Here is a 25647-nt window from a genome sequence, read left to right on the forward strand (position 1 = left end):
ATGGCAAATGCACAACCCCTGGTTTGCAGCAGCCCCTTTGCAGGGAGCATGATTTTAGTGCATTCTCACAGTGCTGAGCCGTGGGCTTCGTCCTACAGGTAAGTCACCTATCCTTTCTGCACCCCAATTTCCTTACTTACAAAATGAGACCATCAGGACTAACAAGCATAGGTTTCCTTCAGGCCTAAGACCCTCTATGTCCCACCCCCTCCCCTGCATTTGATCACAGCATGGCATTTGGAAAAACTGTCGGGAAGCCGCACAGCAGCAGCCCTGTAACTCCCAGGAGGCACACCTGTTCCGGGAGCCCTGGCCTGTTCTCATCAACCTCTTAAAAGGAGCAGATGGCAGGAGAGCTTGGAACAATGTCCCGTGTCCAGTTCTATAGGGACCGTGTTCCTCAGTGAGCAGGAATGAACTGCTGTGGGCGAGCATTGCTCTGTGGCCATCTCCAGGTACAGGGCAAATGAGCCAGCCTCTGTCCCCTCCCAAACCCCAAGCATGCATGACAGGGCCAGGGCAGGCTGGCTTCTTAGAAGCCAGTGGCTGGGGATGAGAACTGGTTTTAGGGAATGCAGCCAAAGGCCAGTATGTGTTTGCAGCCTTAGAATGAGACTGGGTGACCCCTGCTTTTCCAGTGCTCGACTCCCCCAAAATATCGTTCTGTCCTCCTCCCACTGGAGCCTCTGTTCAGCCTGTAGTAACATTCATTATAAATTAACCCAAAGGATCTTGGGAGTTAGGAGTTTTATTATATGAGATCCAGAGACATCTCTGAGTTCATTTCGGCAATGCTGAATGGGAGGTGTGGGACCCTGCTCCTTCCCTGCCATTCCCAGTGTCCTGGAAGAACACAGAAGCCCACCTGTCAGGTAAGCATTCACCATGCATGGCAAAGGCGAGCCCTCAGTCAGGCCTTTCTTACTCAGGAGCTGCTGTTTCCCAGTGAAGCCCTCCCCTGGAAAAAGGTGCAGTCATGGAGAAACAAGCTCTTCCGGAACCAGGTGATGTGCTGGGCCAACACACTTGGCGGGCCCTACCTGACACCCCTGTGCACAGAATGACGGGGGCTCTGTGTGATCAGTGAGGGCACAACTGACTTCCATCAGAAGGCAGAGTGGCAAGGGGACTCTGTGTGTGTGTGTGTTGTGTGTGTGTTGTGTGTGTGTAGAAACACACTGAGAGATAATAAAATACAAAGAAAGTCACACTCTCAACAGCGTTTCAAGTACATTCAGATTCCTGGTTCCAGCACCCATGTTGACAAACATCACAAGTGACCGTGGCCCACAGAGCACTGGCCACATGGCCAGGCCCTTGTCACATCCCAGCTGGCTGGAACGTGGCTGGCAGAGCCAACTTCCAGGTCACTTCCCCTTGCATTAGAGAGAACTGAGGGGAGGTGCAGGAAACTCACAACTGTGGGTCAGAGGAAGAGATCAGGGCTCAGGCACAGGAGGTGGAGGCGTCTGGGAGTGGCTACTATGGATGGAGAAGGTCATCAGAAAGAAAGAAGGGCAGGGCTCAGGGGAAGCGGTTGCCCAAGGCCAGACATCCTCGAATGGGACTGGGGATGGAAGAGGCAAGAGCTGAAGGTAGGAGAGTGGGGACAGCTCTGAGTCCTGCATCCTGTGTCCTGGGAGAGAGGCAAAGCCAACTGGCAGAAAAGAAAGTGATGGTGGTTTCTGAGTCCTCCACGACTCTCCTCAGTGGGGGTGTTGAGGAAGGTATCTAAACACGAGAAGCCAATTATGACAAGGATGTGGCCCCCGTATCAAGCAGGGCGATGAAAGCATCATTACACTCTCCCAGAGTAAGGACTGAAAGAGTCATCTGGGTTACTGTTACTGTGATCAATTTTATTGTGCTCTCCTGCCATCCACTGAGCTATAGAATCAATCAATCCACTGAAACTCATGACAGTACACACAGTTTCTTTTCTTCTTTTCCAATTCATCCTGTTTTAAATCATCCCATCCCCTCCGTATGTCAGGCTAAAAACACATGTATCTGCTACAGCAAATCCTTAAAAATCCTTCCATAGCAATTCCTATGGAAGACTAGTCAAAAGGTTCAAAAAGAAAAAAGCAAATGAAACAAAAACCAAATACCTTACAGCGTAGTTTAGGTCTCTGGGCTCATGCATTTCTTTTTTCATTATTTGTACTTACTGTATTTGGTTTTGGTATGAATGGAGCAGTTCTCTGGGCAGTTTTCGGATATCAGCACAGGACTAAACAAATTTGGACAGCACTCTAGCTTGGCACAGACTCGGCGGCAGAAATTTGCGACTTGGTCAGATGTCCGTACGATTTTGACCACAGCCCTGTACGTTTTGCCTCTGTATCTAGAAAATAGGTGGGGAAGAAAAGCGAGGGTAAGACCAGATTATGATTCAGGCCTATTCTGTACCACATATTCCGAAGGCAGCAACTTCATTTTCCAATGACAAAGCATATCGTGCGCAGTTTTCCATGTTGTTTCTGTTATTCCTCACAGAGATATTTATAAGAAGTGCTCACTAGTGTGCAACAAATGTGTCATAACAGTGCTAAACCAGAATCCACTTCCATAAAGTCCCCTGCATTTAGCACACCCTCATTTTGCTATATACAACTTCATATAAAATATTAGTGGTGCAGGGTACATACCTGATGGACATGGCTCTCGAAATGAGGTTAGTGAAATCAAATGGGTATTTTCCTGTTGCTATCATATTTCATTTTTGAAAAATGTGAGTGCATATGGGATCATGAGTCTGCCTTGAAAACCATGCAAATTCAGAACACTGAAAGGATATCTTTGTCAAGACTGTGTATCATATTGTTGAAATGGGGACGATTTCCATTATTCATAAATGGCATCTGTGCAGAATGGTGACAGGTAAGCAAGGTCACATTTAAATGGAGAGAAACACAATGGATTTTATAAGGGGAAAAAAAGAAAGAAAAAAGCAACCATTAAAAATGCAGAGTGACTATATGATTGGGACCTGGAAACCGAGTGAAGACCCCCGGGCTTGCAGACACTGGCAGCAAGTGGCTTCAGTGTAAACAGAACCGTAATGGGTCTCCGGTGGATGAATGACAGTTAAAGGAAAAGGCTGCTGTATCTCTCAAGTGTAAAGGGAGCAATGTGAAATGGTAATGCGGCTTTTCATACTCTGCCCATGAGGGTAACTGGTCACTCCTCTCCTCTAGGTTGGGATGGTGAAAGATTGCTCCAGGAACTAAAACTTGCTTCCATCTGCTCTCCAGTCCCCCCAGCAACCCCCTCCATGGCTTCGGTTGCTTTCTCCGAAGCAGTAAATCAAATCCTTTCTGAACATGCACACCTTCATTGCAATTCCCACAGACTCAAATCTTGATTGAGTGATAGATAGTGGATGAAATCATACCGCAAGGAGAATGTGCGCTGGAATCAACAGTCCTTCATACGCATCTCTATTTCTTATTAGACTGAGGTCTTTGGAAAGTTACATTCTATTTGTGTATTAGGAAAAATTAAAAGGCATTTCTCCAGTTAAATCTCCCCCACCCCAGAAGCGGTAAATCTAACTGAGGGGCCTCACGTAGGGGACCTTCATTCTTATTATGGATTGAACCATGTCCCTCCCAAATTCATATGTTGAAGCCATAACCCCCAATAGGACTGTAATTGAAGATGGGGCTTTCAATGAGGTAATTAAATTAAATGCGGTTATAAGGGTGGAGGCCTAATCCCATAGGAGTGGTGGCCTTGTAAGAAGATGAAAAGGCTGAGTGTGGAGGTTCATTCTTGTAATCTCAGCACTTTGGGAAGCCGAGGCAGGAGGACTGCTGGAGCCCAGGGGTTTAAGACCAGACTGGACAGTATAGTGAGACCCCCATCTCTACAAAAACTTTTAAAACTACCTAGGCACGGTGGGGCACTACTTGGGCAGTTGAGAAGGCTGAGGCAGGAGGATTCATTGAGCACAGGAGGTCAAGGCTGCAATAAGCTATGATTGTACCACTGTACTCCAGCCTGGGTGACACAGTGGGGCCCTGTCTCTTAAAAAAAAAGAAGAAGAAGAAGAAGAAGAAGTTGAAAAACAACCAGGGGTGTACATGCACAGAGACTAGACCATGTGAGGGCAGAGGGAGAAGGTGGCTATCCACAAGCCAAAAAGAGAAGCTTAAGGAGAAACCAACGCTGACACCTTCATCTTGGTCTTTAGGCCTCCAGAGCACTGAGAGAATAAACATTGTTGCAAAAGCCATGTGGCCTGTGGCTCTTTGCTGCACAGCCTGAGCTGACTGAGACAAGGCTCATTCCTCCAGTGGGGAGACAAAAGAATGGGGACCCCCGGACTGCCTGCCTGCACCTCCCCACCACCCACACAGCAGCTTCTCCTGATCATGGCTGCTGCCTCCTTGTATCTTTCCTTCTCGGTTCACACCTTCTAAGGATTCTCTGAGGTCCTCCTTAAGCACTTGTCTCTGATCTTAGAGGAAAGACCAATCTAGACGAAGGGTATGGAAGTTTTCCCCAAAACCTTTTCAACGCACTAGGAAAACGAGAGATCTGGAAATCCAAACGCCTTTTATAGTTATCCACAAGGAACTTATTTTATATATGGGCATCCAAAAACGTCAACAAACATTGCTTAAAGAGATGGCACTTTCTTGCTGTCATATATAAATATCAAGTGCGATACTGCTTTCCTTAAACATAACTATTTAGTGAAGAATAAAAATTAAGCTCCTCGCATCCCTCCCCACACCCACCCACACACACAACAAAGAATGCAGAGTGAGACGCACTTCTGGAACCTAGATATTGTCACTTGTTTCTCATCACTTTTAAGAAAAAAACTTTCTCCTGCCCCAAGAAAAACCACAGGTCATGAATTCACCAGCATAAAACTGGCAACCAGAGCTACAAAAAGCAGATTAGATGGGTTCTTGTTTTAAAATTAGGCACTACAGCCCTTATCCAAATATTTATGGGAATATGATATAAATAATGCCTGGCTGAAAACACAAGCACTTGAAGGTAGGTTTCAATCACCTTTTGACAGATTTTTAACACTATCATGGGTATAAAGTAATGGTGAGCTTCTCAGCTGTCAACAGATCATAGGTTTTTATTTCATTCACGTATCACCAAACTACTGAAATGTGAAATTTCAGCTTTTTAGGAATGTCTTTCTAAAGACTGGAAAAATACTTTTCCACTAATAAATCTTTTTTTTTTAAAGTATCAACAGCAAAAAAAATTAAGGATTAAATTCCAACTTGTACTTTATATCTGCATACTCTACTAAACGTACTTCATATTTATTCAGGGTCTTTCATATCCCAGCCCCTGGGTGTTTCTTTTTCTTCAATTTCTCTGATGGGTCAAGCTTGACTTTCCATGTAGTGAGAACTAAAAAGTGATCTTCTGTAGATAAGATCATGCTTTAAATCCTACAGCCTTCAACGGCTGTTGGTTTTTCTAGGCCCTCCATTGACCCTATGTGTAGAGACTTCCCTCTCCATGCCTTTGAAGAGGGACTCCAGGACCCATGTTGGGGCGGTTCTTGCTTATTGCTTTTGTTGCATTTTCCAAAACAAAACAAAACAAAAAACAGCACAACTGGGAATACCGTATGTTCTTTGTGTTGTGGGAAATGGAGAGTAAAAATGGGAAATGTAGAATAAAAATGCTTCACGGCTACATTTTCCCTTGCAGTTTTATCCACTATGAGTTTGGTGGCCCTACAGCTTTGTTGGAAAGAGCTCACTATCAAGATTCTTAGAGTCCCTAGAAAAATAAAATAATGAGACATAAGAATGCAGAAGAAATGGGCAAGCCAGGTCAGATGTCAAACTGCAGAACGAGGCTCAAAGATGAGATGCTCATCAAACCTCCAGGTGACAAGGCACACACACGCACTGCCATGTTGGAGGGATGGATGAAGGGAGCGGTTATCTGAGGGAAACAGAACCAGGGTGGCTTAATTTTTTCTTCCTAGTTTGGGATGATTTCGTGGAAGCAAGTGTTTCAGTAAAACCTTTCACAATAGGGAAAAGCCCATCTAAAGGTATGAAGATTTAAATTATAGCATCATTTAAAAACAGTGGGCTCCTTTTCTCTTCCCTGCCCTTCCTGAACAATTCTGTTTAGAAGCCATGGCGGTGGGGGGTAGAGGGGACTGAGTAAGGATGGGGCACTGGCTGGGGAGAGTGGTGGATGACGTGCTGCCTGGACCCCTTCACTGGGGGGTTTGTTGCCCCAGCAGCTGGGAGAAAGCCTTCAGTTGTGGCCCTTTTAGGTTTGCTTTTTTTTTTTTAAGACAGGGTCTCACTTAGTCATCCAGGCCTGAGTGCAGTGGTGCAAGAGCTCAGCTCACTGCAACCTCTACATCCTGGGTTCTAGCAATTCTCATGCCTCAGCCTCCTGAGTCGCTGGGAATACAGGCGCCCACCACCACGCCTATAGTGTAATTTTTTTTTTTTTTTTTTTGTATTTTTAGTAGTGACAGAGTTTTGCCATGTTGGCCAGGCTGGTCTTGAACTCCTGACCTCAAGTGATCTGTCCGCCTCGGCCTCCCAAAGTGCTGGGATTACAGGCGTGAGTCACCGTGCCCAGCTGCCTTTAGGGTTTTGCAAAAAGCTGCCTTGGCCCTGCCCTTCCCAGGAGGGCCCCATCCAGGGACTGACTTTGGAGGAGATAAAAAGGTCACTGGGGCCCAACTCCGGACAGCCATGAAGAGCCTTTAACCCCAGAGCTGCTGCGGGTGCCTGCCTGGCCTCACTGTGGGATGATCTCTGTCTTCTCAATCCCACTGCCTTCCCCTCCCTTCCAAAGGCATTGGTCCCAAGGGCCCTCCTTGATGAAACCCATCTGGGAGGAACCCACCAGGGAAAGCGATGGAAGTGGGGGAGGGACGCAGGGAGGGGGCCGTCGCATGTGGGGACAGCTGTTGGGAGGGTGAGGATACTGGAGAGATGCTAGGGCCTGATGAAATAAACACATACTCCAAAGGTGGAGAGCACAGGCCAGGCTTCCACTGTCAGAGCCGGAGTTGCAAGTATAGGGAAAGAAAAAGGAAGGATGAACCCTGGCGTGCTGGACTGGAATTGGACCCTACGTTCCACCACAAGCACACAGAAAAGGGTGAACACAGCAGGCCCGAGCTGATCTCGTTAGAAAAGCCTGCTTACAGGCAGATCACGAGGTCAAGAGATTGAGACCATCCTGGCTAACATGGTGAAACCCCATCTCTACTAAAAACACAAAAAATAGCTGGGCGTGGTGGTGCACGCCTGTAGTCTCAGCTACTCAGCAGGCTGAGGCAGGAGAATTGCTTGAACCCCAGGAGGCAGGGGTTGCAGTTAGCCGAGATTGTGCCACTGCACTCCAGCCTGGGTAACAGAGTGAGACTCCATTTCAAAAAAAAAGAGTACAGGTACATCCCTAATCATAAAATCTGAAATTCAAAATATTCCAAATTCTGAAACTTTTGAGTGTCAACATAATATAAGTATACTGCAAGTATTCCAAAAGCTGAAAAAAGATGAAATCCAAAACACTTCTGGTCCCAAGCATTTGGAATAAAGGATATTCAACATGTATTTGGGGCTGATGGGGCATCAGGCCTTCAACTTATCTCAAATCAATCAGGAGAATGAATAGTATCTTTATTCTGTGCTTCCAATATTTCTGTAAGTATGAGATTGTTTCAAAAACACTTAGAAATAATGTAAATGCATGTAGTCATATAATGACTCAAACTATACCAAGCTGACTCTATAACAGACTTTCCATCACATGAGCATTTCTGAGCACTATTGGTTGAATACACACGGACACATCCAGATGCTATCAATATATTAAGGATAAATTGATTGTGAAATCCAACTCCAACCTGAACCAATAAACAGGCTTGTTTTGGAGTTGGCCTACAAATTAGGGTAATTGTTGGAACAACTCTTTCAAAGGCATGCTGAACATATGAACATATAGGCCTATTAAAAAAAAAGGAGAGGCAAAAGACAGCTCTAAGAGTTTACCAACTGGCTGGGAATTAACAGTAAATCTGCATTTATGTAATGAAGCCACTGACATTTTCTCAAGGATCTTACAGCATTTGATCACTTGATCCTTACACGATCTTCCCAGGCACAGCGGACAGGGGTTTGAGCTCCACATGACAGACCTGGGGATGGCTGGGTAGGGGGATGACCTGTTCTTTCTTTCCTTTTTTTTTGAGACAGGCTCTCACCCAGGCTAGAGTGCACTAGCACCATCTTGGCTCACTGCAACCTCCATCTCCCAGGTTCAAGCGATTCTCCTGCCTCAGCCTCCAGAGTAGCTGGGACTACAGGCACCCACTACCACGCCTGGCTAATTTTTGTATTTTTAGTAGAGATGGTGTTTCACCATGTTGGCCAGGCTGGTCTCAAACTTCTGACCTCAGGTGATCCTCCCGCCTCAGCCTCCCAAAGTGTTCATATTACAGGCACAGGCCACCGCACTCAGCCTCATTCTACTCTTTATTTTACCAAAAGTGAAAAGAAGAGTGTGTTTTGTACTTTTACCTTCCAAGAAAGACTTACAAACAGCATACCAATGACATAACTTTGTAGGGAGGATGTGTGAAAAGAACCACCCAAATGTCCAACAATGATAGACTGGATTAAGAAAATGTGGCACATATATACCATGGAATACTATGCAGCCATAAAAAATGATGAGTTCATGTCCTTTGTAGGGACATGGATGAAGCTGGAAACCACCATTCTCAGCAAACTAACGCAAGGACAAAAAACCAAACACCACGTGTTCTCACTCATAGGTGGGAATTGAACAATCAGAACACATGGACACAGGAAGGGGAACGTCACACACCGGGGCCTGTTGTGGGGTGGGGGGAGGGGGAAGGGATAGCATTAGGAGATATACCTAATGCTAAATGACCAGTTAATGGGTGCAGCATACCAACATGGCACGTGTATACATATGTAACAAACCTGCACATTGTGCACATGTACCCTAAAACTTAAAGTATAATAAAAAAAAAAAAAAGTAAGAAAAAAAAACAACCAAAAAGCATGAGATAATGCTTTTAACTTTGTACTGACACTGTGAGACCAAAGGGCAAGACACCGATGTTATGTAATACACGGCCCGGCAAGGCTCTCATAAACACTAAGTTTTTGAAGCATGTATTTCAAGCCCCAAGAAGACAAAGTAAGAGGAAAATATTAACAGACAGCTGAGCTTGCATACAATAGAAAACTCTCTGGCAATATAAATAATCTCAGAAAGAAGGAAAATAAAAGCAACAAGCAAAAGATCACTGAGTTGGAACTAAGGAATAGCAAAGACAAAAAAGGTGAGAGAGGAGAAAGTTGTAAGGGAGAGGTCCAGGAAGGAGAGCCTTCATCTCAGTCCTCAGACAGACCTTGTCGTCCCAGCACCTCTGCATCACTCAGGTTGCAGAGAAATCTGGAGGGAAGAACGCAATCTCGTCTTTACAAGCTGAGCACATCAGGAGGGGCTGGGGCTGACAGTGCTCTAGGAAGCACACTTTGAGACAGTAAAGGAAGTCACAGATCAACAGTGGGAAACACGGGAGATGCTCTTGCTGGTTGTTAACACAGGACACTGAGAACCCCAGAGTCCAGTGAAGATTATTTTAAGCTCAAGATAGTTGAGATTCGACAGATACAGCAAGAAGCCTTGTCGGAGCTCCCATTATCTGCTGTAAAACAGAAACTTTAGAGAAACAGAGACTGCCATAAATTCCCTCTTTGGGGGCAGCTTCTCCTCCCAGGAGAGAGACTTAAGAGTAAAGCTGCCATAAATCCCCTCTCTGGGGACGTTTCCCGGCCTGGCTATGAGGAAGTGAGAAAGACCACTCACACCTGCATAAACAAACATTAGCACAAACTTTCTTACTTCCCACTTGCTTTCCTCAAATCCAATTTGTCTTCCCCAAAGCAATCTACTTGTTCTTCCGACAAAAGCCTTTGCTCCCAGCTCCCTTTCCCGTACTGAGTTGGATACAGAATCCCCAAACGACTGACCCCTCCTCTGAGTTATTCAACACTGAGCACTCCCTCGGTATGAGCATTACACATCTAAGTGGGCTGTTTCTTCTCTCACTCACCTGTCTTTGGTCAGTTTAATTTTCAGGCTCCCAGTCTCTGAACCTAAGAGTGGAAGCAAAGTTTTTCCTCACTGATATCAATATACGTGTGGCCTTCCACTTCCTTCCCATTAGCCAAAGTAGGGATTTCTTTCCACGTCCAAGTGCATATGGCAGGGGTGGAGACAGAGAGAGGAAGATGGAACGGTAAGAATGCCAAAAAAATCATCTCCTCTCCTTCAGTAGCTGGTATGTTTTGGCTGTGTCCCCACCCAAATCTCATTTTGAATTGTAGCTCCCATAATTCTCATGTGTTGTGGGAGGGACCCGGTGGGAGGTAACTGAATCATGGGGCAGTTTCCCCCATACTTTTCCCATGGTAGTGAATAAGTCTCACGAGATCTGATGGTTTTATAAGGGGAAGGCCCTTTTGCTTGATTCTCATTCTCTTCTCTTGTCTGCCACCATGTGAGATGTGCCTTTCACCTTCCACTGTGATTATGAGGCCTCCCCAGTCACGTGGAACTGTGAGTCCATTTAACTTTTTTTCCTTATAAATTACCCAGTCGCAGGTATGTCTTTATCAGCGGCATGAAAATGGACTGATATGGTAGTTAAAAGTTGAGAAAAATCTAAATGGATTTTGAGTCAAAAACAAAAAGAGTGAAAAAGCCAACACTGGTGTAACAATCCGTTCATAACCACCAGCACAGCCCAAGCAGAATGTCACTATGGTCTAAGTTCCATCATTCACCCTCAGAATCACCCTTATGAGACCTTTTAACAAAATCTTGTTGGGCAGGGATAGGGGTGTGGGAGCGGAGGACGAGGTTCTGGTTCTTCAAGCTGAACTCACACCCTCGAATGCTGGAGGGAGAATTAAAAGAGAAAGGAAATGGTGACTCTGAGAACCCTGCAGAAATAGGGAAGCTTTACAAGCTGTGGGAAAGCCTCTGTTCTCATCAGCGATAGTGAGGTACGGTTCTCACTTCCTTCAGAACAAAGCTTTCACTTCATTGGTCTCATCCTTGGTCATTGGACACCAGGGACGGGAGAATGGGTCACTGGTTTTCAGCCTTAGGACACCCAAACTCCTCAGAAATTTCTTTCTTCCTTCTTGCCTTTAAGTAACGGGAACTCTGCAATACATGGGGCGTGTATGTTTATCCCAGGGAGACCACTGCTCCTCCAGAATGTCCTAAGCTGGCCTGTTTGAATCAGACACGCCGCGCCGTGATCCAGTGAATTCAGGTACACACGCACACAGAAACGCAGTCTTCCCTTCAAATAGACTGGTTCATGGCTTTGCTTAATGCGAAGTTCACCTCGTGCGTTTTCGGGACAGCAAACTACATACACTTGGGCAAGGTAAACAAAATTAACAAATGAACAAACAAAACCTTTTTCGGTGAAGTCTCTCAGTTTGGGAATCCTTTTTTTACATAAATCACTTTATAGCCAAATGTTACCTGTGACAGTTCATAAGACAAAGGCTTGCGTAAAAGGACAAAAATTAAAGTCAAGTAAGTAAAAGCACACACAAAATTAACCACTGCTTATGAAAAAAAAAGAAACTACAACATTTCCACAGAGCTGAGCATGATGCACCTAACAGTGAAGATGTGACTTTATCTCCTTCCCTCTGATAAGCGACAGTGAGCTCTAACTCACGTGAAATCCTACCAGGATATTTCCTCTTTAAATATCCTGAGTAACTATAACAAAGGACTGGAAAAATTATTAAGCTTCTGCCTGGCTTTTATAAAGATGATCACAAAAGCCATTCAAAGAAGAGTTAAGACAGTCTTTTTATTTTCCCTCAAGAAGATTCTGTAACATGTTGAAAAACATATTTAAATGTCTCTAGATGCAAAGAGGTAGAAGGCTTTTTTTTTTCCTTATCCCCCTAAGATATAGCCTAATTCCTCCTCCTGTAATTCAAAATAATGCAGGTAAATTGAGCATATTTAAATTCATTGCCAAGAAAGAAATTTTCTCTTCCAGAACAGAAATGAACTACATGAGAAGCCATTTTTTCCCTTGGCACAAAAGCTAGCAAATTTTTGCTTTTCAATACATGTTGAGGGTAATAATGATAGATTCCTCACAAGTTCAAATATTGCAATTATTTCTTTCTATAAAAGGTATGGTTATTGGATAAATAGGGAAAAATCACCCAGAGACAATTGTAGGTAATAGTGTAAGTTTTCATTATGTTTACAAGTCAAAATCTTTACAAAGGCACCTTCATCCTCTCAAGTAAATGGGTCTTTACTCTTAGGAGGTGGAAAAAACAACCAGAAATCCTAGATGCCAAATGAGAGCAATCACACTGCCTTAGGGATAATCTCACATCCTCTCTTCCTGAAAACAGTCTTTATAATTGTGTACAACAGCTCCCATAATCAACCAAGAGGACAGAATGTCGTATGTATATATGACATATATATACATATATATACACATACATACATACTATATATACACATATATACACAAACACACACATATATATATATATATATAATATTTTATTTGTTGTAGAGACAGGGTCTTACTATGTTGTCCAGGCTGGTCTTGAACTCCTGGGCTCAAGCAATTTGCTGCCTGAGCTTCCCAAAGTGCAGGGATTACAGTCATGAGCCACCACGCCTGGTCTGAACCAAATGTCTTGAATGCGAGTTTCTCCTCTTGTACGTTAATTTATTCATGACAGAAAACATGCCTGCCTTTCGGCTAAATGGGAAGATGCCAGCTCTCTCCTCCCATTTGCACCAAAGAAAACAGCAAAGTTGTCAAGATCTAAAAAGTTGTCGTTTCACATCAGAAGGGAAGAGGTGACTCAACACACAGTATCAGAGCAGGAGAGCTCCCGCTGACTGTAAAGCTGTCATCATTAGCAGCTGCTTTGAGACGCTGCTATGATCTAGCACAGTTGAAACCCAGTTCAGACAGACATTTTCTCATTAGAAGTTGCTGTGTAAGAGTTTGCCATGGAACTTTTTGTCATATTTGATATAACAGGTAATATGCTGCCTTTACAATTCAGCAGAGCTGGGTTTCACCATGTCTGTTTTGATTGTATCAGGCTGGATTTAATAAAAAGCTCTGATCGACTTGGTAACATGAAAATGAGTGCAAACACTTGCAAAATGAACTTCCTCTCACTGTGGAGCGGGAGCGAGTTTCTGGCTTATTTAGAGGCAGGAGAGGTTTTAATGGGAGCTAAGATTTTTGTACGTTTATTATAGCTGTGTCCGTTAGGTGTACATGGACTGTATTGAATTTTGCAGAAAAGTTTTAAAATAAGAAGGATTTCTCCATTATAAACACTTGCTCATGTTTTCTGTCCCCACTACTACTACAAACTTATAAGAAAATGTGCCGCTACTGCTAATGATCTCTTTAAAGTAGAAAAATATGAAATATTAGAAAAACATGTTTTTCTCTGAGCTATAGGTGAAGCTCACTTAAATATTTCTTGAGAAAGAAGGAAAGGATGAAATGCAGCAGCATCGTTAATTGGCCTGCCATTTTCTGCAAATAAACCCTCTTCTTATCTACATATATTCTCTTACACTTTGGTGATTTGGCAGATTATGATTAGATCATAAATAACTTTTACTGAATCTAAAACCCCAGAGTTGTTCAAAAACGACACCAGGAATGCTAAGTGGATTGCTGGCAATGAATGTTGAGTGTGGCACAATCTCTAAACATCTTCAGTCACAGTACTAGTATGAGTTAACTATAGAGGAAAATGTTACTGATCATAGAAATTATTTCATATTTCTCAATTTTCACTATGAATAGGGCAGGTGCCTTCTCTAAAGGAGGCTTAGATATCCTCTAGCCACTGAAAACTGTTTTACTCTTTTAAAAAAACTTCATTTCTCAAATGTGACATCTCAATGATCATTAAGAAGTCAACTAGTAAAACCTATTCTATTTGAAACCCATAGATGAATATTAAAAGTCCTCTCAAGCACTCTAAACAATTATTCAACATAAAGTTATCTTAGAAACGGATCTTTTTCTATGTACCTAAACAACCAAGTTCAAGTACATTGATACGGTTCCTGCTCTCAATTTCAGAGGTCAAGAAACTTAAAGAAAGCAAAAATGTCACCTTTCCAATTAGCCTATTTCCAAATAAAAGAAAGTTACTCGACTCCATGTCAACCCAGATTTTGCTGCCATTTACTTAACCCAGACCAGACATGCACGGGTTCCTTTTATCTTTTAGAACTGTCAACTGCCAGAAAAGACAGGATTTACATTTAGTATAGTCTGTATAATATCAAAAACGGAGAGCTGTTTATGAACATAGTATAATAATGATGAGGGATATCCTCTTTACAATTTTCCCCCTTTTGCTCAAATAACCTATTGGTCCTGAAACATACCAAGTTTTTATGATGCTAAATGTTTAACATAATAAAATATTAGTTAAGGAAATCTCTACTTCACCTTAGGAATCCTAAGGCTTAAGGCAACGCTGTATGGCAAAAATGCCAAGAAATTTACATGTCGTCCATAGAACTGCAGAATGAACGTCCTTCAGTTTGTTCCATTTCTCAGGGCTGTGTCACAAAGAGAAGTGGCAAGTTTCAAAGTAGCAGGTGAAGTATTACAAAAACCCTTGCTTTCCAGAATTGAAAACACTTACTTGGCCTTCAACGTCTCCTCCTGGAAATTCCAGTGGGGATCTTCTACCAGCTGTAATTCTCTTAATACCCTTCCAGGCTTGTAGGCTGCGTTGATTATCATGCTAAGAACCTTTTGGGGAAAAAAATAAGCAGACTGAGCTGCAATTGCATTCATTCCTACTAACACAAGGATGCTTTGAAAACCACACCACTGACATTTAGGAACAGCTCGCCATTACACCCACATGAAGTGAAGAACCGTGATTAAGTCTGATAGAACACTTGCCAGGCTAACACTGAGTTGTTTCACCATCCACGGATGAAAAGCGTGGTAAAATCCAATCTCTCTGGCTAGAAAAGTGTGAACCACTCTCTGGAGGGGGTGGCAGACTCCCATTAACTCTTCTAGTTGCAGAAAAGCTGAACCATTTTCACCAAAGAGCAATTTATTGTACTTCAAAAGGATTACTCTTCAGTTGGATAGGCTACTGAGAATTTCATTCTATTTTTACAGACTTCATAAGGAACTAATGAAACGGAGACAATCTACTCATGCCAACACTTGTGGAGAGGCTTCAGATGCTTGCAAGGAGGGTAACAAATTGTGTGAAACTCTCCTCTTGCAGGCTCAATTCATGGACATTTAATAATAGGGCAACCCTCTGAAATGTGAATATTTTAAAAGAGAGTCTGGAATATCCAGCGCCATCCAATATCATATTTCCTCCATCCACCCCTCACTCCCAAGTCCAAGAAAATAAGCATGTGTCTACCATGGGGCTCAGAAAGAGCAGGCATTTCTAAGAGTTCCAACTGCTGACCCTGGGGAGATACGATGTTCCTGTTAACCTCAATGAGCTTCTCTAACGAAAGGGACAAGGACCTCAGACCCCTAAGGTGCTCACCTTTCAAAAAGCAAATCATCATTAATGATTAACATTGATGAGTTCTGGCACATTCCTAGGCTGCTGCTGTTTGGATAAAGACCTTACAGAATGTGAGAGTGCAAAGCAGAGGCCTATGGTGTGGAGTTTCATGAAATGATCCTCTGTGAAGCTCCACTGGGTGACAGTAGCAGGAACAAGACAGGGGGAGCACGCAGTGCCCATGCCTCCTGCAGGCTGTCCGGGTGCAGAAGTTGGGAGGAGCATGCCAGGCATGGAGCTCACATTTTGGATTTCAGAGCAAAATACCATTGAGAGAGCAAGAGATACACCTGAGTGAGATGGGAGACTGGCACTAGTGCCTAAACACTCACTATCTTTTAATGGAGACTATTACAAAATAAATGGAAGGAGATGGGAGAATGTGGATGGAATTTGCTTGTCTCAGTTTTCACGGGTCTGTCGTGTTCTGGAACGTAACCAGCTTGGTTTGTACCCTGATTTATCTCTGAAAACAACAAAGCTTTCTCAAGTTGTAACTAAGGATTCGCTCTTAAAATACTTTACACTATGCAGTCAGCCCGGCGACTGCCTTTTCTCTGCCTGGGTAACATTTTACTATGTTCCAAGGGCCTCAAAGCTACCCACCAAGAGAATGTGGCTTGCCAAGGCGCTAAAAAGCCATGACAAGGCGGTACCAGCAGTTTTGTTGCGTTTGTGTTTTCAGTATTAGAATAATCATCTGATTTTATTGTTTACTGTCAGTACAATTTACAGAAACTCAGTTTAAAAATAAATCTAATTAGAACTGACTGCAATAACGCACAGTGTTTATCAACAGACAATAAAATTTCAACAGATTCTTTTCATTGGGTTTCACTGTGAAAACCCCAGAGCTACATGTTATTTGCTGCATATCGAGATGCATTTTGTGACTGTGAAAAGAAAATGCCTTCTGGAGTTCAATTCAGCCTGGGAGCAGGCAGCAATTAAATTATAAAAAGCATCTGATATTGAATGTTTTTCCCTTGGCTTTTCTCGATGCCACATCATCCGTCTCCAAATTCAACAAGCTCTCTATAAAACTTTGGAATTGTGAGCTGAATAATTTCTGTGCACATGACAATGTCATGTATTATAGTTACCTAATGAAAATAACTAAGTGGACAGCTGCTATAACTAGCCACAGTTAGACTGAATTATTGTGCTTTGTAAAACACTGGAGTTCAGTTCATTATGTTCTTGATCAGAGAGGGTAGCAGGGAGCCCACCCCCCTCAAACTAACGGACCTTAGGTGTCTCATCTGCCTCCACTGATACGGTTTGGCTGTGACCCCACCCAAATCTCATCTTGAATTGTAGCTCCCATAATTCCCATGTGTTGTGGGAAGGACTCTGTGGGAGGTAATTGAATTGTAGGGGTGGTTCCCCCCATAATGTTCTCGTGGTAGTGAATAAGTCTCATGAGACCTGATGATTTTATAAGGAGTTTCCCTTTTTGCTTGGCTCCCATTCTCTCTTGTCTGCTGCCATGTAAGACATGCCTTTTGCCTTCTGCCATGATTGTGAGGCCTCCTCAGCCATGTGGAACTGTGAGTCCATTAAACCTCTTTTCCTTTATAAATTGCCCAGTCTCAGGTATGTCTTGATCAGCAATGTGAAAGCGAACTAATACATTCCCCTACCTCATTTATCAGCTCTTTTACCGTAAAATTCTTAAGAAAAGTCTACACTCAACAGCGCCTTTTTCTCTTCTTCAGTCCTCTCTGGAACCCAATCCACTGGGGCTTTTCTGTGTCCACAATGTCCCTGAAACTGTCTTATCCAGATGCCTGGTGAGGGCACATGGCCGAAAGGCTGGGCAGCTCTGGTTCTATTCTCACCCTGCCTGCAGGGGCTTCCCTGCCTTCCACCTCACCCTCTGAGAGCCTCACCTCCCAACAACGGCCAGGGTGAGCCTTTAAACAGGTCAGATCAGGCCTTTCCTCTGCTCTGTTCTTCTCTTAGGATTGTTTTTCCTGGGGAAACCCTTCCAGACCATCCCTCCCCATCCGGGTCTTTACTCCAAAGTCCATATCAGAAAGGTCTCTGCTGAGTATCCTCTGTACACAGCACGTTCCTCCCTTCATTCTCCGGCCTCTCATGGATAACTTGTCTTATTATTAGTATACGATTATTCCGTAATTGGCTTATTTGTTCACCGTCCACCCCCACTAAGACATAAGCAGCAGGAAATCAGGGACTTCATTCTGTTTGCTGCTCTATCCATGGTAGATACAACTGTAACTGGCAAGAGTAGGTGCTCTATAGATATTTTTTGAATTAGTTCAATAATTTCAATATGGGCTCTGAAATTAGATAAAATTATTCTGTTCATCTAAAAATTAACAATAAATTCACTCCAAGTATTTGATACCATATAATCTACATGAATGGAGGCTCAGGAGTTATCATTTGCTATTGCTTTTCATTGCTACAAAATCTTATCCTATGCTATGATGAGAAAGTTCATCAAATTTATCTTGTCTTCTCTATGAGAAAATAATAAAGAAAAGCCTGACATGCAAAAAAAAATGTGCACTTTTCCTTTGCCAACCTTCCCTCAGCACCACAGACTATGTGAGTGTGTTAAAGTTTACACCCACCCATAAGCTTGGTACGTTATTCTTAGTGGGTTAACTAATGTTCAGCATAAATTTAAAACAGCAGCAACAAAAACACAGCAGAGTATCTTCAAGACGCCTATCTGCATCTGTCTTTGATTCCGAGGACTGACTTCACTGAGGTCAGCTGGGTAAGACATTCCCTCTGTCCAGTATCACTTGGAAAAGTCCTCGATACGAGGCCATCATTCTTACTCCCTCAACACCTCCTCCCCTGGGTGCTACCGATAAACTTACGACTGCTTCGAAGAATGAAAGCTCTTCTCCTGCCATCAAGTCTATGAACACTGAAGGCTGCTTGGGGCAGCCAACTTTCAGGATTCCAACCAGAAAGCTTTCTAGTTTTTAGGTACACGTTGTTGTGAGTGATAGCCCAGGACAAATGCTCAGAGCTCCACAATGAAGGGGAAATTCAAACAGCACATGATGACAGACTCCCCAAATGTGAGAGCCAGACACCCCCAACAAAAAGACGGAGGGAAATCGCTTAATGAATCAACCACGGGGCAGAAATCGAAACCGTAAATAACAGCTGAGGCCAAATCCCAAACCGCCAGGTCCCACTTGAAAGATCCAAAACTGCAGGTGACCGGGAGCCAGAGTCACTTGAGCCCTTTGGGGGTTGGGGGTCACATCACTATTTGCAGTGGGGCATCTCTGACTCAGGGCCAGGGGCCCGGGGCACACCACATTCTGGTCCAGGGGTGCCGCATCACTTCTTTGATTCTGCTGGTCTACGCCTTCACACCCAGCCTTTGGACCTCAGCTAAGTGCCCTGGTCTCACCAGCATCTCAGCAAATGGGGTGGAGAGTTACACTGGAGCGAAAAAACAAGCCCTGAGAAGCGCCTCATTGCAAAGCATCCTGGGTGCCAGGCTTCCCGGGGCTTTCTCTGAACTCTTAAGCAACAAAGGAAGAAAAAAGCAGAAAATCAGGCGTTCTATTTCTACCTTTCTATAGAAGGTTACAGCTCATCGATTTCCTTTCTATAAACGTTCCTCTCTTAAGCTCCTGAACCTAGACTGCCAAAAAGCAGCACACAGGACAGGACAGGTCTGCTGCCGAGCAAATGCAATTGGAGAGCCCCTGCCTGCTCAGCACCCCTGAAACTCATGCAGAAAACCCACAAAAGGATGCCCACAGATGGCCCACATGAAAGGCATGTTTCTCCTTTTTTCTGAAAAACAGAAGTTACATACTGTCACTGACATTTACATACTGATATTTTAAGCCAAATAAATTCTAAGAAAAACCACAAGGCTCCCCAAGTCTCCGAGAGCCACCCTGGGATTTTCTCCAAGGACAATGTCCCCCCACCATGATGTCTGGAGTCCCTGGGAAGGCAGAGGCTCCATCACCCTGCCCAGGTGCGTGTTTTCAGAGTCGTTTGTGCCAGGAGCACTTGGCTGGTCTGCTCTCACCTTCATCATGGGTCTGTGTCTGCAGCTGAAACAGTCACTCCAGGACCCACGGACACGGGTAAATACATTAGATGTTCCACTCCCCGTTGGCCTCTTGTGCCCAGGCTGGCTCACTCATTCACTTTCTCTTTCACACACAGACACTAGCCTGATACACTGTCTATAAAGTGAGGACTACAGGCCTGGTGATTCATGAGATGGTATGTAAGTTACAAGGCAAAAATTTCCTGAACACCTCGTGCAATGCAAAGGAACACAACAGCTGACGAGACTCTTTTGGTCATAGCAGGCGACCAATCTCTTGATATGACATAGATCATAGTTTATCTCTCTTTTGGGGACCCTGGTACTCTGGGAGAGGATAGGGTAGAAGGATTTGGGACAGAAAAAGATGATCCCAATGGACAATGACCTTACTGAGCATGGACACGTGACTTAGGATAAACAGCATCACCACTGCCTGTGCCTAACAACTCCACCCTCCATGCAACTGGGCACGGGCATCCTGTAAAAGGCCCAGCATGTGAGGGGCGGTCGCCAGCTGGGCCTGCGCCTCTACGCCAAGGCCTGCTTCGTTCTGAGTTTGCTTATGGGATACGCCTGGACCTGAGTGGACCATTGAGTAACTCTGGTTCCAGCTTCTCCCAGGTCCCCTACCTCCCCTCGCTGCACCCCCTCGAATTGAGGCCAGACACACTCGTGGTCCCTCCAAACCCCACTCAACTCTAACACCCATCAAGTGAGTAGAGCCATGCATTAAAGACCACTTTTGCCAGAAAATTCATCCTTTCTTGTAAAGTGGTCCACTCAGGCAGAACCCAGAACTGGACTTTGCAGCCTGTGCTGAGCCTTGCCAAAGACCATGTCTGCATCCACACCCCGGGACGTTGTCTATTTCCGGCAGAACAGATCGGGGTAAACCGCGCTCACTGCACACCTCCTACACATCAAGTGCTCAAGTTCCTAATAACACCGATGGCCAGGAAAAGCAATGCAATCTGTCTTTACTTCCATTACCTCGTTCTCTTTAACTAAAATGAAATTTGAAGCTACAGAGGTTCTGGTACTGAAAGAGGAGCATTAGCGTAAATATTAGCTTGGTGGAACTTACATTTTTCTTGCGCTCACAGAACTGAAGCACTCACCTATTTTTTTGTTTTGTTTTGTTTTTCTTTCTTCCTGCCACACGCATTTTTCAAACATCAGCAAAAAACTAGTTTTGTCATTAGAAAACTGCTCTGGCCTCGCCTTTAAATTTGGCCACTGGCACCTATCGGAGAATTGATCAGGGATAATCACTTTTGACTTAAAAAAATCATTTAGTAAAGTAAAACAGCCAGCCCCTCAAGACAGGCTGAAGCCAAGGTCATCTTGTTTGTTAACAGAGCTGGCAGATAAGGGAAGGTGTCATTTCAACAACGGAACATGTCACGTGAAACAGGCTTGCAGGCAGCTTTGAAGAAGCCCATCAGCTCTCCGTATTTTTGTCAGTTTTTGTGTCCTCATCCTATCACTCACAACAAAAACAGGCAGAAATACAGGCAGACAACATCGCCCTAGTGGAAATCCATTCACAGACTGACAGCTGTGGCAGACGGAAGAAAGTCAATTCTCGCTCTAGGGTCCTATTTCCGATGGTGGCAGAAATTCTTATGTGTAATCCTGGCTTGATTTCCATTTGGACTGAGTTTAATATCTGCAGGGATCTCCCATCTGTGCCAATTTATTCGCTTAGCATTAACTAGTGGTCCTGCTGCTTAATCACACCGTGGAGCCCTTCCCAGGGTGTGGCCCTCCCAACTCAATCACCATTTCTCTTTAGCTGTGAATTTCTCATGTATGGAATCTACTCGCCACTTAGGCTTAGTGAGATGCGTACTGTTTGATTTCAAGACCAAATGCAGAAATGAGCTATTTACAAGGAAGGCAGCTTCCTTCTGCTGCTAAATGAAGATGTGTATGAAGGGCCTGGTACAATGGCCAGGACTGCCACAGACTCTAAACACGAACAAGGGCCCTTTCTGGGTCCATCCCTTGCAGTCTGCACATTTCAGGTGCTGTGAGCATCCTCTCCTCTTCCCTCCTTTATCACCCGCACCCCAGATGCCCCAGCCTTGTTCCTGCTCCTCTCCCTACCTGGGGCAGGCCACCTGTTCCGCGGTCCCCACAGACTGCAGATGCCTCCAGTATGATCTCACAGCATGCATGCCAGGTCCTGTCCCGGAACCTGGGACCACGTGGCTACATTCTATTTACATACTCATCTTTCCCATCGACTGGATGCTCATTTGGGCCAGGGACCACCTGCTTAACATTCTACATGGTCCCAAATAAATGACCACAACAATAGCCTTATCGATTTCTGACAGGTTTCTTCTAAACTGTAACCTCTACTTCCTCTCTCAAGCAGATGTTTTTTTAAATAAAAAGGTCTTTAACTACGAATACCACTGACGACCAGGAAGAGAAAATGCCCTCTGACTTCGCTTCAATGGCCTCTTTCTCCTTAAGTGAAATGATATTTGAAATCACACCGAGGCTCTCGCGTGGAGGGTAAGCTTGAGTCTGGCATCCCTCTGAGGGTGCCCTATCCATAGATTCAAGTCCAAATCACTTAAAATATCAGAGAAGGCCTTTCACAAGCAGGTCCCATCCAATTTGCTCCATCCAACCTCACACTGAAGCATCAAGGCAGGCCAGCTTCCTGTTTTTCTTCTCAAAATCTAATGCACCCTTTTATGCCACTGTTTATCTCCAGCCTAAGTTCCTAAGCTCCAGCCATACCTGACTTTCCTTTCTGAAACACACCTTGAACGCCCACCTGTATGGCCACACCCACGCTGTGCAATCAGGATCCTACACACTCTGCCTAAGCCAGATGAAATGTCATTGCCATTTATTTGTCCTCCACTCTACTCCCAGGACAGTGTTTCTGCCTCTCTCTTGGACCCCCAACTGTACATCAAGCTGAGGATTACATCATCTCCCTAACAAGAGCAGGAAACCCCAACAGACAGAAGGCAGAGCCTATTTCTTTTTTAATCCAATGCTTCCGATGGTGCCTGGCTCCTCAAAGTTACCTAACAAACATTTGTTCAATGGATCAATGGATTGCTGTGTCTGCAGAATTTTAAGAAACATTCATCATCGTACAGTGGCAATAGAGAATATCCATTTGGTATCCTCTTTCTTCAGAGAAAGCGCTGATACGTGTAAGAAAAGAGCAGAGATAGAGTTCCGGGAAGAGTTTGGAAACTATTCCAAATTTCCAATCTGTCTCCAAGCACTGTCTGAGGCTATGCTAGAAAAATGCAAAGGAGAAGAAGGCTTCATCAACATTCTCAGGATTCACCTCTCTCTGCAGGTCATCACCCAAAGGCAGCAGGAGAAATGGGGAGCCATAGCCTCCAAGTGATGGGCCTGGATGTGACCCATGACACAAACCTCGTCAAAGTACCTGGAGACCATCGAAATACTTACCATTACCTCCCGTGTGCAGGTACCAGGTGCTGGGAAGAGATGGATGAAACAAAAAGATGGCACAGCACCATTACCTGGCCAAGGAGCGCCATTCTCAGTGATTAACACCCTCTGCTGCCTCATGAAGTCCTCTGTGCCATTCCAGGCTGGTTTACCTCTTCAGAAACCTCAACTCCAGTCCTAGACCCTCGCTCCACACACAGTCTTCCCTCTGTCTTCCCAAAGCACTTCATTCAAATCTAGTGCAACATTTCCCCCTAATTCGAGGGGAGGCAGATGTGTGTCCCTCCCCCTAGATGGGGAGCCTTTCATGGGTCAGAGCATCATTTTTCCATTTGTGTATCTCTGGTTTCAGCCCCAGGATAGAGAGAAAGGAGGTCTCGGTAAACGCCAACTGAATTGCTTCCGATGTCTATTCCCTCCTTCAGAAACTGAGCCCACAGCTTTTTAAAAAATCCTGTGAAAATAAGCCAAGGTGATTGTGCACAGGCTTTACCTCTTTAAGAACCAGCACGCATTTGCCCGGTCCCACGGACTGAGGTAGCTCTGCAATCCTTCCTTTGTTCAGGTAAGGGCCTGAGAAACACCTGTGGTTGATGAAGAGCTGAGGACAGCAGTATTTCCCGTTGACGGTTCCTGCAGGGGACAGCAACATAGCCCATGCTTAGGACCACAGCCCCAGACCCTAGGGGACCCCTAGACCCTTGCTTCATCCACACGGTCAGAGAAAAGGACCGTACAGAGCTGTCTGAGGTCTTGGCTGATGGGGAGTCAGGCGTAATAAAAGCAATGGAACCCAAAATGAACACAATAACCGTGACAGCCAGTGTCGTTAGAACTGTAATTAGGAGGCCACACTCTAGTTTCAAATTGTGACAAAGCAGCATGAAAAACAGATCATCTGAAAAACAAATGATTTTCTTCTTTTGAGAAAGAGGCGCTGTGTCCTAATAGCAGGACATTTTATATCCTTAATGATACCTTAGAAATTCTGATCAATTTTTCCAGATCGTATGAATCTGGTGTTCATCACACCACACAAGTGTGTCAACTTCACCACACACAGAAGCATGCATATGCCTACAAACAATATATGATATTTTAAACATATTCCATAAATTATTTCCTGCAAGATATTGTTTGTTTGCTTAACAAGAACTTTCTGAGATATATTCAAGTTGGTAAATGCGGATCTAGAAAGTTCATTCATTTTTTTACTTATTTGACTCTATTGAATTAATGTAGCATCATTTAGCTGTCTAGTCTCTTACTGATGGATATTTAGTTGTTTCTACTTTTTCAGGACTGTCAACAGTGCTTTCATGAGTATGACTGTGAAAATCTTCTACAGGTGGCCAACAGAGTGTTGCAGGTGGGTAAGAAGAGTGGGCCCGCTAGGCCACAGGTCTGCGTATCTGTATCTTCAGTTTTACTAGACATGGCCTCGCCGTTCTCCACAGTGACTAGCCCAATTGACACTCTTGTTAGCACCATGGAAGGGCTCCTGTTGTCCCACATCTACCCCAACACTGGTTCCTGTTGCACTTCTCCATTCTGCCAATCTGATGATGGTGAAGTAGACCTCACTGCAGCTTAAGTGTGCATTACCCGTATTCTTTCAACTCAGAAAGGGAACAGTGAGAGCTGCTGATCTTGCTGTCTCCATCCAATGCCATGGGCAAGCAGAATAATTAAGTGATAAGACCTCAGTCTAAAGTTTCTTTCTTACAGGCGGTGGCTCATGCCTATAATCCCAGCACTTTGGGAGGCCGAGGCGGGTGGATCACCTGAGGTCAGGAGTTCCAGATCAGCCTGGCCAACATGGTGAGACCTCATCTCTACTAAAAATACAAAAATTAGCCAGGCATGGTAGCATGTGCCTATAATCCATCCTGGGTGAAAAGAGCAAAATTCTGTCTCAAAAAAAGAAGAAACCTTTTTTTTTTGTTTTGTTTTTGAGACAGGGTCTCACTTGGTTGCCCAGGCTAGAATGCAGTGGCGCAATCTCTGCTCACTGCAACCTCCACCACCTGGGTTCAAGCAATTCTCCCGCCTGAGCCTCCTGAGTAGCTGGGATCACAGGCATGCACCACCATGTCCGGCTAATTTTTGTATTTTTAGTAGAGACAAGGTCTCACCATGTTGGCTAGGCTGGTCTCGAACTCCTGAGCTCAAGCAATCTGCCTGCTTCAGCCTTCCAAAGTGCTGGAATTACAGGCATGAGCCACCATGCTGGGCCAAAAGCTTCTTAATGTCTATAAATGTAGAATGAGGTTTCACTTTTGGCTAAGGGAGTCACCGCCCCCATCCTGACTCTACCCAAGCTCCAAGCTAAGCAACACTCACAGTGGAATTTCTGCAAAACCACTGCTATTAATTTGGGATGGTAATTTAACAGTCTAGGAAGGCTTGTTCTCATAAAGACTTCAACTAAGAACCAGCAGAGGT

The 25647-nt window shown here is 44.3% G+C and overlaps 1 protein-coding gene across 10 annotated transcripts in view; it reads right to left on the reverse strand.

Moving 5' to 3' along the window:
• The window catches only part of SFMBT2 (Scm like with four mbt domains 2), a 250273-nt gene that overhangs the window by 15164 nt on the left and 209462 nt on the right, over window positions 1-25647 (reverse strand). For all 10 annotated transcript variants that reach the window (XR_008492091.2, XR_008492092.2, XM_054436982.2 and 7 more), the window contains 3 exons: window positions 23696-23835; window positions 14772-14881; window positions 2172-2347 (listed from right to left, as the gene is read on the reverse strand). Coding sequence is in view for 8 of the 10 variants with exons in the window: in XM_054436982.2 (XP_054292957.1) it covers window positions 2172-2347; window positions 14772-14881; window positions 23696-23835 (426 nt within the window). In the remaining 2 variants the exon portion in view is untranslated. The remainder of the gene's footprint in view (window positions 1-2171; window positions 2348-14771; window positions 14882-23695; window positions 23836-25647) is intronic.

Source organism: Pongo pygmaeus, chromosome 8 (genome assembly GCF_028885625.2).
Source record: "Pongo pygmaeus isolate AG05252 chromosome 8, NHGRI_mPonPyg2-v2.0_pri, whole genome shotgun sequence".
In the NCBI taxonomy this organism is placed as follows: Eukaryota; Metazoa; Chordata; class Mammalia; order Primates; family Hominidae; genus Pongo; species Pongo pygmaeus.